The 17348-nt window shown below is 30.8% G+C and overlaps 1 protein-coding gene across 4 annotated transcripts in view; it reads left to right on the top strand.

The window, feature by feature from the left end:
* Positions 1 to 16713, top strand: part of Jabba (jabba) — a 42175-nt gene extending 25462 nt beyond the window's left edge. For 3 of the 4 annotated variants that reach the window (XM_075309486.1, XM_075309487.1, XM_075309485.1), the window contains exons 5-9: positions 5279 to 5522; positions 5941 to 6135; positions 15327 to 15560; positions 16253 to 16318; positions 16391 to 16713. In XM_075309486.1, the coding sequence (XP_075165601.1) occupies positions 5279 to 5522; positions 5941 to 6135; positions 15327 to 15560; positions 16253 to 16318; positions 16391 to 16554 (903 nt within the window). In that variant the 3' untranslated portion in view covers positions 16555 to 16713. The remainder of the gene's footprint in view (positions 1 to 5278; positions 5523 to 5940; positions 6136 to 15326; positions 15561 to 16252; positions 16319 to 16390) is intronic. The other variant, XM_075309488.1, reaches the window with a different exon arrangement.
* Positions 16714 to 17348: the final 635 nt, after the last annotated feature.

Below are 17348 nucleotides of genomic sequence, written 5' to 3'. Positions count from 1 at the left end.
GACATCGCTAGAACGAATCAGAATCTCACCACGACCAAGAATAGAATATCGTGTGTGAAACCCAAATGTGATGCAAACATGGTTACCAGAGTTGGTAGAATTCTACCACAAATGGTAGATTTTTTACTGTTTGGTAGAATTCTTGAAGTATTTGGCAAATTTTGCAAAATATTCCTCTCTAACTAAGAAATATTAGAATTAACAATTTTGGCAAAAAATTTTATAGAAGTAAAAATTTTGACTTTCTATGGAAATAAACTTTTGAAAAAATTTTCTATAGAAGTAAAATTTTGACAAAATATTCTATAGAAATAGAATTTGGACAATATATTTTATAGAAGTAAAAATTTTAACAAAATTTTGTTTAGAATGAAAATGTTGACAAAATTTTCTACAGAAATAAAATTTTGACCAAATTTTCTATAGAAGTACAATTTTGATAAAATTTCTATACAAATAATATTTTGACAGAATTTTCTATAGAAGTGAAATTTGGACAATATATTCTATAGAAGTAAAAAATGGTAAAAAAATGTTCAATAAATATAAAATTTTGAGAAAAAATTATTTGAATAAAATGTCTATATAAACAAAAAAATTTCTATAGAAATAAAATTTTGCAAATTTTTTTTATAGAAATGAAATTTTGCAAAAATTTTCTATAGAAAAAAAAAGTTGCAAAAAATTTCTATAGAAACAAAATTTTGCGAAAATTTTCTATAGAAATAAAATTTGCACAAATTTTCTATAGAAATAAAATTTTGACAAAATTTTCTATAGAAGTAAAATTTGGACAATATATTCCTTAGAGGTGAACATGCCCAGTAAAAACTCTGATTTACCGGTAATCTTGGAGGTAAACCTATTTAAAAATTAATAACCACTTATTAATTGGTATCGCATCGGATTACATTTACATCACAGCAAGAAAAGCGTCGCCAAAAAAGTAATGAAAATGTTCTTTTTGGATCCGGAAGTGGTGCAAAATTGACGCAGAAGCGATGAATTTAACATGGGCTTGTCATAGGACGGAAGTCCTCCATTTCAACAGCCGTTGCACTGAATTTGCATCACTTCTTTAGGTGTGATCCGAATTCAATGGTTTGGATGTAAATTAAAAATTTTGTCAAACAAATAATTTTTAATTTTTATTTTTAATTTTTAATGGATTCTATAGCTTGTCAGAAACGTTTGACCTCAAATATTTTCAAAAATTCACAATAAAGAATATCATTGGGAGTGCATCTTCTGGAAGTGCTTTTAAAGTTGTTCCTTTGGAAGAACTTCCAATTTTTTTTGCTGGGATACGCAAGTCCTAGGGGGAAAGTACTTCTCCCCAGGCATACTTTCGGCAATAAAATAAGTAGCCCTTTTAAAGCATATAATCACGTAATATGTAATGACTTATTCGTAAATACACAATAGCTTGCAAAATAGCCACTTATTGTCTCAGACAACCAAATCTCGAAAATATTGATTTCTATCGCCGATTACAATGGATCAAAATATGGCGAGTGATGCTGTAATAGGAGCACTACTTGAATAGAAACGAATATTATATTAATATACAAAAAATCTAATAAATCATCTAAATAAGATTACACGGAAATTAATTTCACACATAAAATAGAAATAAATGTAGGTTGTTTAAGGGTGTTTGATTCGTGAAATACGTTATAATATATCCAATAGCCAATTCACATTACACGCAAAAAAATAATTCTTTCCTCCCAAACGAAATTTTAGACAAACAAAGTTCGTTTCTCATTTGCTTTTCGCTGTAAGGAAGTGTATTTGGAAGAAAAGTATATACTTTTTGTGATAAACGTTTATTTTTTTCCAGGATGTAAAAACAATTTCATAAAGACTAACTCAAAAAAAATGTTTTCTTGCTAATTGCATTTTCCCTCACATCCACGAGGTTTTTTTGTTCTTAACACCTTTTCCTGTAATACCAACAATGTAGAAGAAATTATACGATTTTATAAATTTTTTAAATTTTTTTACCTTTCGCCTGGACGGAGAATCGAACCGCGGACCATGCACTTTGTAAGCCAACACGCTACCCACTGAGCTATGTACCTGTTATGGTCATCAATAGATAATTATCCATTTAAGTTATATTTAGATAGCATAGCTTGCGGCGCCCACGAACCGAATAAACAAAGTTTATTTAACAGAAACAAACATTTAGTTTGGCACCGTGGAGCAGTGGTTGCTACGTCTGACTTGGATGCCAAGGGTCGTGGGTTCGATCCCTGCTTCGACCAAAGTTTTTTTTTATTTTACATATATTCCAGAGATGTTCGGAAGATTCCGAAAAAATGTTGAACATTACATTGTCCTATATTAAATTTTGAACTGTAAAATGTGTCTTATTAAAGACCTAAAGTCAGAAAAGAACAGTGTTTGATATAAACGAAATGGACTGTGTTGTGGTTTCAAAAATAACTTTTTTTATTGAAAAAATAAAAATTTTTTAACAAAGGAATTTTTTTGGTGATAAAAGTTTAAAATTTTCGAAGCAATTCAAAAAACTCTAACAAAAGAAAAACGTTTTCGGTACTCGTTTTCCAAACGTTTTTTTTTCTTTGCGTGTAGGTTCGAAATCTACTAAAAGTGGATTTTAAGTCCCTTTTTTATAAGGCAAATTGCATTTGAAATTTAGTTTAAGTGCATTTTGGAAGTGTAATGTGAATGAGGTATAAGAAAGCATTTATTTAAAACATAATGTGATAATGTCATTAAACACAATTATTATAAAATATTTGTGATAAAAATTTCTTAACGGAAAAATCTTCAGAATTACCCTTAAATTGCATATTCTTTTTGATTTTTTATGTAAGTGCTCAATTATGTGAATAATTATACCTAATGGTACCATCATTTATTCTATTTTATTAAGTCGTTAACAGCCAACTGTCTAAAAATTTGAGAATAACAATTCGAAAATTACCGAAAAGTATTTATTTTTGGTCATTACAAGTAAGTCATTATAACTCGCCGCAATGTTATGCAACGTGTAATGACAGCTTTACTCCTAGTAATGTAAATTGTAATGATATGTCGTTACCTAGTTTTTGCTGGGTGTTAACAAAATTTTCAATAAATTTAAAATTGTGAGATTTTTTTTGATAAAATTTGAGAAATAAAATTTTGACAAAATTTCTATAGAGATAAAATTTTTAGAAAATTTTCTCTAAAAGTAAAAATTTTTAAAAATTTTTCTATAGAAAAAAAATTATAGTGGAGTCTACTTCGGTCGCCCTCTAAAACTGATACCCCAATTTGACTTCCTGGGCCTTTTGGTGTAGCAATTTGCATCCGGTTCGATTGACATTTGGTACGTGATGCTACATATAACCTGCGTCACACTGTGGAACAGGGTATTATAAGTTAGTGCATACGTTTGCAACACCCAGAAGGAGACGAGATAAACATATGGTGTCTTTGTCAATATTGCTCAGTGTCAATATTGCTATTGATTTTCGAAGAAATCGGTTCAGTTTTAGATATAGCTCCCATATATATCTTTCTCCCGATATGAACTTATATGGCCCCAGAAGCTAGAAGTTTGCCCTGATTTGCTTTAAATTTTGTACAGGGAGTAGAATTAATGTTCTCGATGTTTTGGTTGAAATCGGTTCAGATTTAGATATAGCTCCCATATATACTTTTCGTACGATTTACACTCATATGACCCCAGAGATCAAATTTGTAATCCGATTTTATTGAAATTTTGCGCAGAGATTAGAATTAATATTCTAGCTATGCGTGCCAAATTTGGTTGAAATTGGTTCAGATTTAGATATAGCTCCCATATATATGTTTTTCTGATTTCGTCAAAATTGGCCAAAATACCCACATTTTCTTTGTAATTCATAACTTCATTGATAAGTCGAAAACTTGTAAAAATAACTCCAATTTTCTTATACTTCTAATACATATCTATCGACCGATAAACCATAAAAACAATTTCGCAAAGTTGCCTAAAAATTGCTTCAGATTTAAATGTTTCCCATATTTTTATACCCTCCGTTTGTAACACATCGAAATATTGCTCTAAGAGCAATATATATATATTCTGGGTCGTGGTGAAATTCTGAGTCGATCTGAGCATGTCCGATGTTGAAATCACCCTAACTTCCGAACGAAACAAGCTTTCGACTCTAAACTTGGCACAAGTAGTTGTTATTGATGTAGGTCGGATGGTATTGCAAATGGGCCATATCGGTCCACTTTTACGAATAGCCCCCATATAAACGGACACCCAAATTTGGTTTGCGAAGCCTCTAAGACAAATTTCAAATGGTTATGGTTTCAATATGGTTTCTAACAACCATGCAAAAATTGGTCAACATCGGCCCATAATTATATATAGCCCCCATATAAACAGATCCCCAGATGTGGCTTGCGGAACCTCTAAGAGAAGCAAGTTTCATCCAATCCGGCTGAAATTTGGTACATAGTGTTGGTATATGGTCTCTAATGACCATGCAAAAATTGGTCGACATCGGTCCATAATTATATATAGCCTCCATATAAACCGATCACCAGATTTGGCCTGCGGAGACTCTAAGAGAAGTAAAATTCATCCGATCTGGCTGAAATTTGGTACATGATGTTAGTATATGGTCTCTAATGACCATACAAAAATTGGTCCACGTCGGTCCATAATTATATATAGCCCCCATATAAACCGATCACCAGATTTGGCCTGCGGAGACTCTAAGAGAAGTAAAATTCATCCGATCTGGCTGAAATTTGGTACGTGGTGTTAATATATGGCCTCAAACACCCATGCAAAAAAATTGGTCGAAATCGGTCCATAATTATATATAGCCCCCATATAAACCGATTCCCAGATTTGCCCTCCGGAGCCCCTTGGAAGAGCAAAATCTATCCGATTCAGATTTGGCTTTTATAGGTATTTACGCGTTTTATAGCAAGAATGGACTACCTCTTGCGAAAATTGAAATTTTCCATAGCCCATTAAAATTTTCCTTTTTTTTAAGCATGTCTTAAACATCTTATGAACTAAACGTGGGTATAAAGTTCACATAAGTTCAATATGAACTAAAGCAGGGGCCCTCCCACAAAATATTGAGCCACTTATACACCTCAGAGAATGTAAGAAATTGTTAAAATTTAGAAAATATTTTTTAATGCCGAGATTTATATCGTTATTTTCTTTATAACTATATATTTTTAAAGTTATATAATTTTTATTTAATGTTAATAATTCTGAGCCCACTAAATTCAATTAATAATTCCGTAGGAACAATCAAAAATGGCACCACAAAATTCAGCACAATCCGAAAAAACATCATCTCTGGACCGCAGTGTGGTTGAAGTGAAAGAAAATGGAAATACACATCATCGACCCATGCCCAAGCCCATCAGTGACATTAAGGTTGAAGTAAATTCTGATGCCGACAGTGGCAGTGAAAAGCTAAAAACTCCCACAGGACCAACTAACAAAACAACGAATAGTCCAATGACCAACAAGAGCACAGAAGTCGGTAATGGTTTTTAGATTTAGTGAATCTTGTCTAGATTTTTAGTAATTTCTTCATACGCACTAACCAATGCGCACATACATCTATACAAGCAAAAAAACAAAAAAAAAATAGACATTTAAGCATGAATTTTTATAACGTTATATATGAAAAGCTCAAAACAAAACTACTTTGAAATTGAATTTTGAAGATCCCAATATCATATATCAATAATAAATCAAGAAGTGAATTAAAAATTAATCTATATGGAATCATTAAAAACATCTCCGATATCGTAGAAGAAAAAAAAACAAACCTCATCACATTCCCATGAAATCCTCATCCTCATGAAAATTCAAAAAAATATCCTATTTTTGGCCTTTGCTTTCTATATCTTTATAATTTTCCTTCCCTTCCTCACCCGAATCGAATGTCTCGATAGCCAAAAATCAAGAGTCAAAATCGGAGACAACGAATCCAAAGGAATCAACAACCATTACTCCCAAGCAACAAAGTCAACAACCAATGAAACACACCCTGTCAGTGGCTCAAGAATCTGAAACAAAACAAAAATCGACACCTGGTCATGAATCTGCAGCTAGCTTGAATGCAGCATCTGGTGTTAAATCAGCTATAGGTAAGTCAATCCAAGGAATTATATTGGTTTTTATTTTATACAAAAAAATCTTTAGGGCGAAACTAAATTTAAATAAATGTAATTTTCATTCGTCAAATTTCAAGTTTTCCACCGCAAGGCAAATGAATCCAAATCCTTTCTAAAGCTATTAAACTTTTATGCATTCTTGTTATGTTAGGACACTAAATGAATTGTTTTTATACCCTCCACCATAGGATGGGGGGTATATTAACTTTGTCATTCCGTTTGTCCGTTTGTACACATCGAGATATTACTCTAAGACCCCATAAAGTACATATATTCTGGGTCGTGGTGAAATTCTGAGTCGATCTAAGAATGTCCGTCCGTCGGTCTGTTGAAATCACGCTAACTTCCGAACGAAACAAGCTATCGACTTTAAACTTGGCACAAGTAGTTGCTATTGATGTAGGTCGGATAGTATTGCAAATGGGCCATATCGGTCCACTTTTACGTATAGCCCCCATATAAACGGACCCTCGGATTTGGCTTGCGAAGCCTCTAAGAGAAGCACATTTCATCCGATCCGGCTGAAATTTGGTACATGGTGTTGGTATATAGTCTCTAACAACCCTGCAAAAATTGGTCCATATCGGCACATAATTATATATAGCCCCCATATAAACCGATCCCCAGACTTGGCTTGCGGAGCCTCTAAGAGAAGCAAATTTCATCCGATCCGGCTGAAATTTGGTACATGGTGGTGGTATATAGTCTCTAACAACCCTGCAAAAATTGGTCCATATCGGCACATAATTATATATAGCCCCCATATAAACCGATCCCCAGATTTGGCTTGCGGAGCCTCTAATAGAAGCAAATTTCATCCGATCCGGCTGGAATTTGGTACATAGTGTTATTATAAGGTCTATAACAACCATGAAAAAATTGGTCCGTATATATAGCCCCCATATAAACCGATCCCCAGTTTTGGCCTCCGCCCAGCAAAAACTTAGTAAGCACTAGTGATTCTTTCAGTAATACCGGTAATAAAAAAGTTACTGCTGGTAGTATTACCTGCACGCTCACAAAAAATCGCTTCTGTAACATATACTCCCAAACATATTTTGCTTCAAGCATATACATTTTTGGGTATTGCCCAAACATTTATATGTTTGATCTCTTCCAATATATAATATGTTTGAAAGCATATTGGTCTAAACGATATATGTTTGGGTAGTCTAAGTTCCAAACATTTTGTATTTTTGCATCCAAATTCAATAATGTTGTCTTATGTTATTATGTGAACATATAATATGTTTGGAAGCATTTTGCACCCAAAAATATTATATGCTTAAAAAAAATTCTCCCAAACAATATTGTGCTCAAAATTTTATTTATTTATTTATATATTTACAATCATAACGAATTATGAAAATAAACAGGTAATATAGGTGCTAACAACATAGGTTTTCGACCTGAATGCTCGAAATTTTGTTTCTGCCCAATTGTATATTCCCCCACATCTTTCTCACTTCCACGAGCTTTTTTAGTTCTTAGTACTTTTTCTGTAATACAAACATTGTAGAAGAAATTATTCAATTGTATGATTTTTTTATTTTAATTTTACCTTTTGCCGGGCGGGGATTCGAACAGCGGACCACACAGTTTGTAAGGATCAAAGAAGTAGCTGATCAATTGCCCAAGGAAAAATAAAATGTTAATTTTGTAATAACAAGCAACAACCACCAACTTAATTCAATATCGCTCCCTGTTAAATAGCGCTCCAAGCTACTAAACACATATATGTTTATAGGCTATTTCTAAATTAATATATGTTTGCATCCAAGCATATTATATTTACAAACATTTTATGTCCCAAACATAATATGTTCTAACATATTAACATATATGTCCCAAACATGTTATGCTAGTTTATGAACATTATATGCTTGCACTCAAAAATATTGTGTTTAAAAATTTGTGTTCCAAACATATAATGTTTATAGCCAACATATGAAAAACAGTCTTTTTCATCCGTGTAGGATTTAAAAATATTAACTTTCCTGTGTAGGTAAAAAGTGATTCTTTCTATTAATGCCGGTAATCAAAATCATATCTTGAGGTCCGGGTTCGGCTCTACAGTGGACATCTTTATGGTAAAGATATTATTTTTGGAGAGCTGGTATGCTTGCGAAGAAGTACTTATTTTACAACTGCTGGTATGCTTGCACGGAAGTACTTTCCTCCAAAGTCATGCCCGTGTAAAAGTATTACTACTGATATATGTACGAAGAAGTTGTTACCAATTTGGCACAGACATACTTGTACTCATACCTGGTAATAGGAGTTTTTGCTGGGCGGAGCCTCTTGAAGGAGCAAAATTCATTCGATCCGGTTGAAATTTGGCACATTGCGCTAGTATATGACCGATAATAACCATGCCAAAATTGGTCCGTATCAATCTATAGTTATATAGCCCCCAGATAAACGGATCCTCAATCACAGAAAAGTCACGATTGCCACTCGAGCGAAAAATAATCTACCAAAATTTTATTTTTCTATAGAAAATTTTGTCGAATTTTCATTTCATTTCAAAATATAATTTCTATATAGAATTTTGTCAAAAATTTATTTCTATAGCAACTTTTGTCAAAATTTTATTTCTATAGAAAATTTTGTCAAGTGTTAAAGGGTGATACGGTCAAAATTTGGTCAATATAAACTTGACGTATTTCTTTCAATTTTGCATTTAAAAAACCTGAACACCCCTCATTTTGAAGGTGTGTGTGTGTAGAATGTTGCTCCTATTTTGATTTTGGAATTCACTCTTCAGTTGTCAAAATGCCGTCCAAGCAAGAAGAGCAGCGTATCAAAATTTTGTTCGCGCATCGCGAAAATCCGAGCTACTCGCACGCAAAGCTGGCAAAATCGCTAAAAGTTGTCAAATCAACCATTACAAATGTAATTAAAGTGTTTGGGGAACGTTTGTCGATAGCCAGGAAGTCTGGATCGGGGGGAAATCGAAAACCGGAAGCCGCTGAGACGACAAAGAGAGTTGCCGGTAGTTTCAAGCGAAACCCTAACCTCTCTCTCCGAGATGCCGCAAATAAGCTGGATGTATCGTCTAGAACCGTGTATCGAGTCAAAAAACGAGCCGGACTATCGACTTACAAGAAGGTAGTGACTCCAAATCGCGATGATAAACAAAATACGACGGCCAAAGCGCGATCCCGGAGGCTGTACACGACGATGCTGACGAAGTTTGACTGCGTGGTAATGGACGACGAAACCTACGTCAAAACAGACTACAAGCAGCTTCCGGGACAGGAGTTTTATACGGCAAAAGGAAGGGGAAAGGTAGCATATATTTTCAAGCACATAAAACTGTCAAAGTTCGCAAAGAAATATCTGGTTTGGCAAGCCATCTGTACCTGTGGCTTGAAAAGCAGCATTTTCATAGCTTCCGGGACTGTCAACCAAGAAATTTACGTGAAAGATTGTTTGAATAAACGTCTGCTGCCTTTCCTGAAGAAACACGGTTGTTCCGTACTGTTTCGGCCGGATTTGGCATCTTGCCATTACGGTAAAAAGGCCATGGAGTGGTATGCCGCCAACAACGTGCAGGTGGTTCCCAAGGACAAGAACCCTCCCAACACGCGAGAGCTCCGCCCAATTGAGAAATACTGGGCTATTGTCAAGCGGAACCTAAAGAAGACCAAAAAAACTGCTAAGGACGAGCAGCAGTTCAAGGCAAACTGGCTTTCTGCGGCGAAGAAGGTGGACAAGGTGGCTGTACAAAATCTGATGGCAGGTGTCAAGCGTGAGGCCCGGCAATTCGGATTTGGAAAAGCGAAAGCCTAACTGAATATTTTTCCTGAATTTTATACTAATTGCACTTGAAAAAGAAATTTAATTTGATTTTTTAAATAAACGATTTCACCGATTTACACCCGTTTTCCCTTGACCAAATTTTGACCGTATCACCCTTTATTTCTATAGAAACTGTATGAAGCACCTCTTAGTTGGAGGGGAATATTTTGCAAAATCTTCCAAAACATAAAGAATTCTAACAATCTAACATACCAAAGAGTAAAAAGTCTGCCATTTTTGGTAGACTCATTTTCATAATTGTATATAGCCCCCATATTTCAATACGGGCTCTAAATTACCACACAAAAGTTCATATCGGTTCGTAAATATTTCTTCCCTATGTATACCGGTCAAAAACTGAATATATACGTATTTAATCGACCTTTCTTTTGTCTAATAGATATCCCGCATAGACTAACTTACAATTAGAAAGATGATGTTAAAAAGTTTTAAAATACTTTGCCATCGGCAAGTGTTACCGCAACCCATGTAATTTGATTGTGGATGACAGTCTTTAGTAGAAGTTTCTACGCAATCCATCGAGGAGGGTACATACGATTCGGCCTGGATGAACTTACGGCCGTATATACTTATTACCCTTCGGACACTGTAGTGACTATCTTTGGCCACCTTTCTATTAATTCCTAACACTTTCTAAAATTTTGTGACTCCTTTTTTCATTTTGTGTCATTTGTTTAATTTATATACAACGTTTATTTATGGATTAATTAATTTTGTGATTGAATTCAAAATATATGTTTTTTGTTTTCTGAATACGGCAAAGGAAGCAAATCCCCTTGATGTGGCCTACTTTAAAAAAAATATTGCCTTCTCGGGCAGTGATTACAACCCGAGAAGGAATATCATCACCTCAAACATATTTCAAGAGCATAATGTTTCGTTTTTTTTTTTCGGGGTAATGGAAAATCTTTGTTAGAAATGTAGCGATATAAAATTTCCAATAAAATGACATAGTTGTGTTACATTTTTCTCGTGACAAGATTAACATTCCAGAAACATGCGTTCATAACTCAAATCTCAAAACTGAAAAAAAAACTTTTTTGAAAAAAAAATTTCCGTTTGAAACCCATCGAAATATCAAATTTTATACAATTTTTCTTAAATTCAAAATTCTAGACGTATTTTGGGAGCATAAATAAGTGTGCGGAATATGAAGTTATTCGGTCCATGGTTTGCCCCCATATAGCCCGATTTCGTGATTTGACCTAGACACCGCAATTTGCCCGAAATCTATAGGAGCCACCGTGGTGCAATGGTTAGCATGCCCGCCTTGCATACACAAGGTCGTGGGTTCGATTCCTGCTTCGACCGAACACCAAAAAGTTTTTCAGCGGTGGATTATCCCAACTCAGTAATGCTGGTGACATTTCTGAGTGTGTCAAAGCTTCTCTAAGTCGTTTCTCGCCAAAGTGGAACGCCGATCGAACTCGGCTATAAAATGGAGGTCCCTTGTCAATGAGCTTAACATGGAATCGGGCAGCAGTCAGTGATAAGAGAGAAGTCACCAATATGGTATCACAATGGACTGAATAGTCTAAGTGAGCCTGATACATCGGGCTTGCACATAACCTAACCTAACCTAACATTGTTCAAACATATAATGTTTCTCCGTAGGGCAAACACTGATAGTAAAAAACTTTAATGAAATTTTCTTTGTGTGGATATATTGGTTAATTCCATTATTGGTTAATTCCATTATTTTAATTGCACCATACTCTCTTTCTAAACACATATATGTTTATAGGCTAGTTCCAAATTACTATATATTTGCATCTAAGCATATTATATTTACAAACATTTTGTGTCCCAAACATAATATGTTCTAACATAATAACATATATGCCCCAAACATGTTATGCTAGCTTATGAACATCATATGTTTGCACTTAAAAATATTGTGTTTCACAATTTGAGTTCCAAACATATAATTTTTACACCCAAACATACGAAAAACAGTATTTTTCGTCCGTGCGGTTGCCACAAACATAATTTTACCAAAAGACTACCAAACAAAAAAATCTTATTTTGCAAAATTGTATTTCTATAGAAAATTTTGTCAAAATTTTATTTATATAGAAAATTTTGTATTTCTATAGAAAATTTTGTCAATATGTTATTTGTATAGAAAATTTTGTCAAAATTGTATTTCTATAGAAAATTTTGTCTAAATTTTATTTCTATAGAAAATTTGGTCTACATATTATTTCTATAGAAAATCTTGTCAAAATTTTATTTCTATAGAATATGTTGTCACAATTGTATTTCGATAGAAAATTTTGTCAAAATTTTATTTCTATAGAAAATATTGTCAACATTTTATTTCTACCTAAAATTTTGTCAAAATTTTATTTCTATAGAAAATTTTGTCAATATGTTATTTGTATAGAAAATTTTGTCAAAATTGTATTTCTATAGAAAATTTTGTCTAAATTTTATTTCTATAGAAAATTTGGTCTACATATTATTTCTATAGAAAATCTTGTCAAAATTTTATTTCTATAGATTATGTTGTCAAAATTGTATTTCAATAGAAAATTTTGTCAAAATTTTATTTTTATAGAAAATTTTTCTCAATTTTTTTTTATAGAAAATTTTCTCAAAAATTTATTGCTATAGAAAATTTTGTCTAAATTTTATTTCTATAGAAAATTTTGTCTAAATTTTATTTCTATAGAAAATCTTGTCAAAATTTTATTTCTATAGAATATGTTGTCAAAATTGTATTTCAATAGAAAATTTTGTCAAAATTGTATTTCTATTGAAATTTGTTTCAAAATTTTATTTCTATAGAAAATTGTGTCAAAATTTTATTTCTACATAAAATTTTGTCAAAATTTTATTTCTACATAAAATTTTGTCAAAATTTTATTTCTATAGAAAATTTTGTCAACACTTTATTTCTATAGAAAATTTTTTAAAAATTTTATTTTTATAGAAAATTTTCTCAAAATTTTATTTTTACAGAAAATTTTCTCAAAATTTTATTTTTATAGAATTTTTTTCTCAAAATTTTGTTTTTTATAGAAAATTTTCTCAAAACTTTATTGCTATAGAAAATTTTGTCAAACTGTTATTTCTATAGAAAATTTAGTCAAAACTTTATTTTAACAGAAATTTTTGTCTACATTTTATTTCTATAGAAAATTTTCTGTAGAAAATTTTGTCTAAATTTTATATCTATAGAAAATTTTGTAAAAATTTTATTTCAACAGAAAATTTTGTCAATATTTTATTCCTATAGAAAATTTTGTCAATATGTTATTTGTATAGAAAATTTTGTCTAAATTTTATTTCTATAGAAAATTTTGTCAAAATTTTTTTTTATTGAAAATGTTCTCAAAATTTTATTGCTATAGTAAATTTTATTTCAACAGAAAATTTTATCTAAATTTTATTTCCATAGAAAATTTTGTTAACATTTTATCTCTGTAGAAAATTTTGTTAACATTTTATCCCTGTAGAAAATTTTGTCCAAATTTTATTTCTACAGGTAATTTTGTCAAAATTTTATTTCAACAGAAAATTTTATCAAAATTTTATTTCAACAGAAAATTTTGTCTAAATTTTGTTTCCATAGAAAATTTTGTTAACATTTTATCTCTGTAGAAAATTTTGTCTAAATTTTATTTCTATAGAATTTGTTGTCAAAATTTTATTTCAATAGAATATTTTGTCAAAATTGTATTTCTATAGAAAATTTTGTCAAAAATTTATAGAAAATTTTGTCAACACTTTATTTCTATAGAAAATTTTGTCAAAATGTTATTTTTACAGAAAACTTTCTCAAAATTTTATTTTTATGGAAAATTTTCTCAAAATGTTATTTTTGTAGAAAACTTTTCTCAAAATTTTATTTTTATATAAAATTTTGTCAAAACGTTATTTCTATAGAAAATTTTGTCAAAACTTTAGTTCAACAGAAAATTTTGTCTAAATTTAATTTCTATAGAAATTTTTGTTAACAATTTATTTCTGTAGAAAATGTTCTCAAAATTTTATTTTTATAAATTTTTTTTTTTCAAAATTGTATTTCTATAGAAAATTTTGTCTAAATTTTATTTCTATAGAATATGTTGTCAAAATTTTATTTCAATAGAATATTTTGTCAAAATTGTATTTCTATAGAAAATTGTTTCAAAATTTTATTTCTATAGAAAACTTTGTCAAAATTTTATTTGTATAGAAAATTTTGTCAAAATTTTATTTTTATAGAAAATTTTCTCAAAATATTATTTTTATAGAACATTTTCTCAAAATGTTATATCTAAATATAGAAAATTTTGTCAAAATTTTATTTCAACAGAAAATTTTGTCAATATGTTATTTCTATAGAAAATGTTGTCAATATGTTATTTGTATAGAAAATTTTGTCTAAATTTAATTTCTATAGAAAATTTTGTCAACATTTTATTTTTATTGAAAATGTTCTCAAAATTTTATTGCTATACAAAATGTTGTCAAAATGTTATTTCTATCGAAAATTTTATCAAATTTTATTTCAACAGAAAATTTTATATAAATATTATTTCCATAAAAAATTTTGTTAACATTTTATCTCTGTAGAAAATTTTGTCAAAATTTTTTTTCAACAAAAAATTTTGTCAATATGTTATTTCTATAGAAAATTTTGTCAAAATTTTATTTCTATATAAAATTTTGCCAAAATTGTATTTCAATAGAAAATTTTTTCAAAATTTTATTTCTATAGAAAATTATTTCTATAAAAGTTTGTGAGGAATATTTTGGTAATTGTAGATGAATATTGTTCAAAATCTAACAAAACAAGAAGAATTCATCAGCTAGCTGTATTTACTTTGAAAAAATGCGTACTCAGTCCAAAAGATTTTGTTTTTAACTAAATTATTTTGGTATTTATTTTGAACGCTTTGTAAACTGAAAAAAATATTGAGCTAATATGAAAGATTATGGAACATAAGTTTTAGAACACGCAAATTGCACAGTATTAAGAAAAAAATTATTCGAATTAATGAAATTTTAATTAAAAGAAAATTTATAATCTTTGCTCCTAACTTTGTTTTTTCATTAAATTTAGGACAAGAATTGTAAACTAGCATCCCTCCATTAACGTGGCATGTATTCGAAGTAACGTCGCATGTATTCCCTTAATGTAAAGCAAAATATGTTTGATTTAAAGAAATCGCCTTTTTTCATCTTTGAAACGATAAAGAAAACTTATCGGAAAAAAGAAAATCGTTTCACATAGAGAATAACATTTATTTATGCGACCCCTTCTTATTGTATAATTATCACAGTTCTAGATCCTAAGATTATTGTGTGGTATTTAGCTTTTCTTACTGTAATTTCCTTCATTTATTCAGCCTCAACACCGTCTCCCTCAAGATCTAAGACCAGTAGTCCATCTCCAGTATTCCAGGAGAAACATTATCGCACCATAACAACCCAAACTTCCATAGCCGAATATGATTGGACGATTATTGTAAAAACTGAAATTTCCCATAGAAAAGCATCTCCAATGCAAGTGCCAAAAATGGATTGTTCGCCACCATTAACTCCTGCCTCGTCAACAGAGGATGTTTTTTACAGCCCAATTGGTTTGTCAAAATTTACCGTTTTGTGAAAATGTTCCTCATTCCATTTTCATGTGATCATTTCAAAACATACTCATTAGAAATATTCATAGATATTTTACATACTCCACACTTTTTATTCATTTGGAAATTGCTTTAATTTTTCATTAAAGTTCTGAGTAAATTTTACTTAAATTCGAAAAATTTTACCGTCGTTTAAAAATTGTGATTTTCTTTAAAACGATGATATTTGGAGAAAGTCACCGAATTTTAAATCTAAAGCCTAGATTTTAAAATTAAATTGCAACACAGATATGGGATTTATTCACATTATTTTTCCTTAATACTTAGGATATATTATATTATAAAATTTCAAAGTGTTACTTCGTTGTTTGTGGTTTGAGTTTTTGGGATTTTATTTTATTTTTGGGAATTTCTTCATTTCACTCACATAATCAACATCAAAATTTAGCAAAAATCAATTTTTTCTTGTATGTGTAAAGTCCTTTACAACACTCTCAGATCCCGACGATTTTATGTTATTGTATGCTGGAAGGGGAATGCATCATCATAAGGCCTTTTGTCATTATCTTAACCATATCCATTTATAATTAATTCACATCCCAGCAAACATAACTTATGTAATTATCTAACTAATTACAATAATATAATAATAATTTTCTTACTTAAGTATATATGCAATTTTTATTTCTTAGGATCTCCACAACATTTCCATACCATATTTCAACCAGCCTCTTTGATTAAACCCAATCCGGTGGATGGTAAGTGAATTTTGTTTTTTGATATAAAATTAAAGATCGTATTTTGATATAAATTTTTGTCTTTTGTGACAGCCCATTCAACACCTAAAGATGCTGCTGAATCTAATACCAGTCCCGTAGTCGAAGACTCGGATGCATTTACTAAGAAGAATCTGAATAAGCCACAACATCATCCCATGCATCATCAACAACAGCATTACAACCATAATAAGAATCGTAATAAAAATCGCCGTTAATACATTTAGGGAGGGTGGAGTTTTGTCCTTCCTCCTGGTTTTATTTTTATTTAATGTTCTCAGTTTTTTTATTAACATTAATAAAAACACAAGATATGTTAGTTTTATAAATGCACCTTTGAAATGAATTAAAATGGAATAAATCAATTTTATCATCAATTTATTAACATCTGATTAAACTTTCTATCTATCAACATTAATTTCAAATACTTCTATAAGAGTAGTAAGGTTAAGTTAGGTTAGGTTTAAGTGACAAGCCGCCTGTATTTTTCAGGTTCCCTTCGACTATTAAGTCCTTTGCGATACCACATTAATTAAAAATGCCTATTACATATAGGCACGTCTATTTTTGTTTCAAACAGAAACGGACTGCTTAAGTTAATGAATCAATCAAATGCGGGACACTAACACAACATTTGTTTATTTCGTTATACTTCACGCCAATAGTTTTTGCAAACTCTCCTATTCTAAGAAATCAGAAGTTATATCTGACGTCTTGAAGACACTAACATATCTAGTGTGGTCTTTAAGGTTTAACTTGGTGTAGTTTCAATCCTTGATATTCTCCCACCGGACATTCGCCATTATAACACAAGGTAAGATTTTAAATAATGGACATTTTTTCCGCTACATTGTCATTGTATCGAAATATTTGTCTCAATCCCCTCTAAAATATATTAGGATCGCAAATAAAAAATGCACAATTGTTTTCATGTTTGTCGAATTCACTTGAGCAAAACTGGGACTTCAAGATGAACTTTTGCATATTTTCCCGAAAAATGTCATATTTTTTT

Source organism: Haematobia irritans, chromosome 5 (assembly GCF_050003625.1).
Source record: "Haematobia irritans isolate KBUSLIRL chromosome 5, ASM5000362v1, whole genome shotgun sequence".
NCBI classification, from domain to species: domain Eukaryota; kingdom Metazoa; phylum Arthropoda; class Insecta; order Diptera; family Muscidae; genus Haematobia; species Haematobia irritans.
This window is presented reverse-complemented; position numbering and strand designations above follow the sequence as displayed.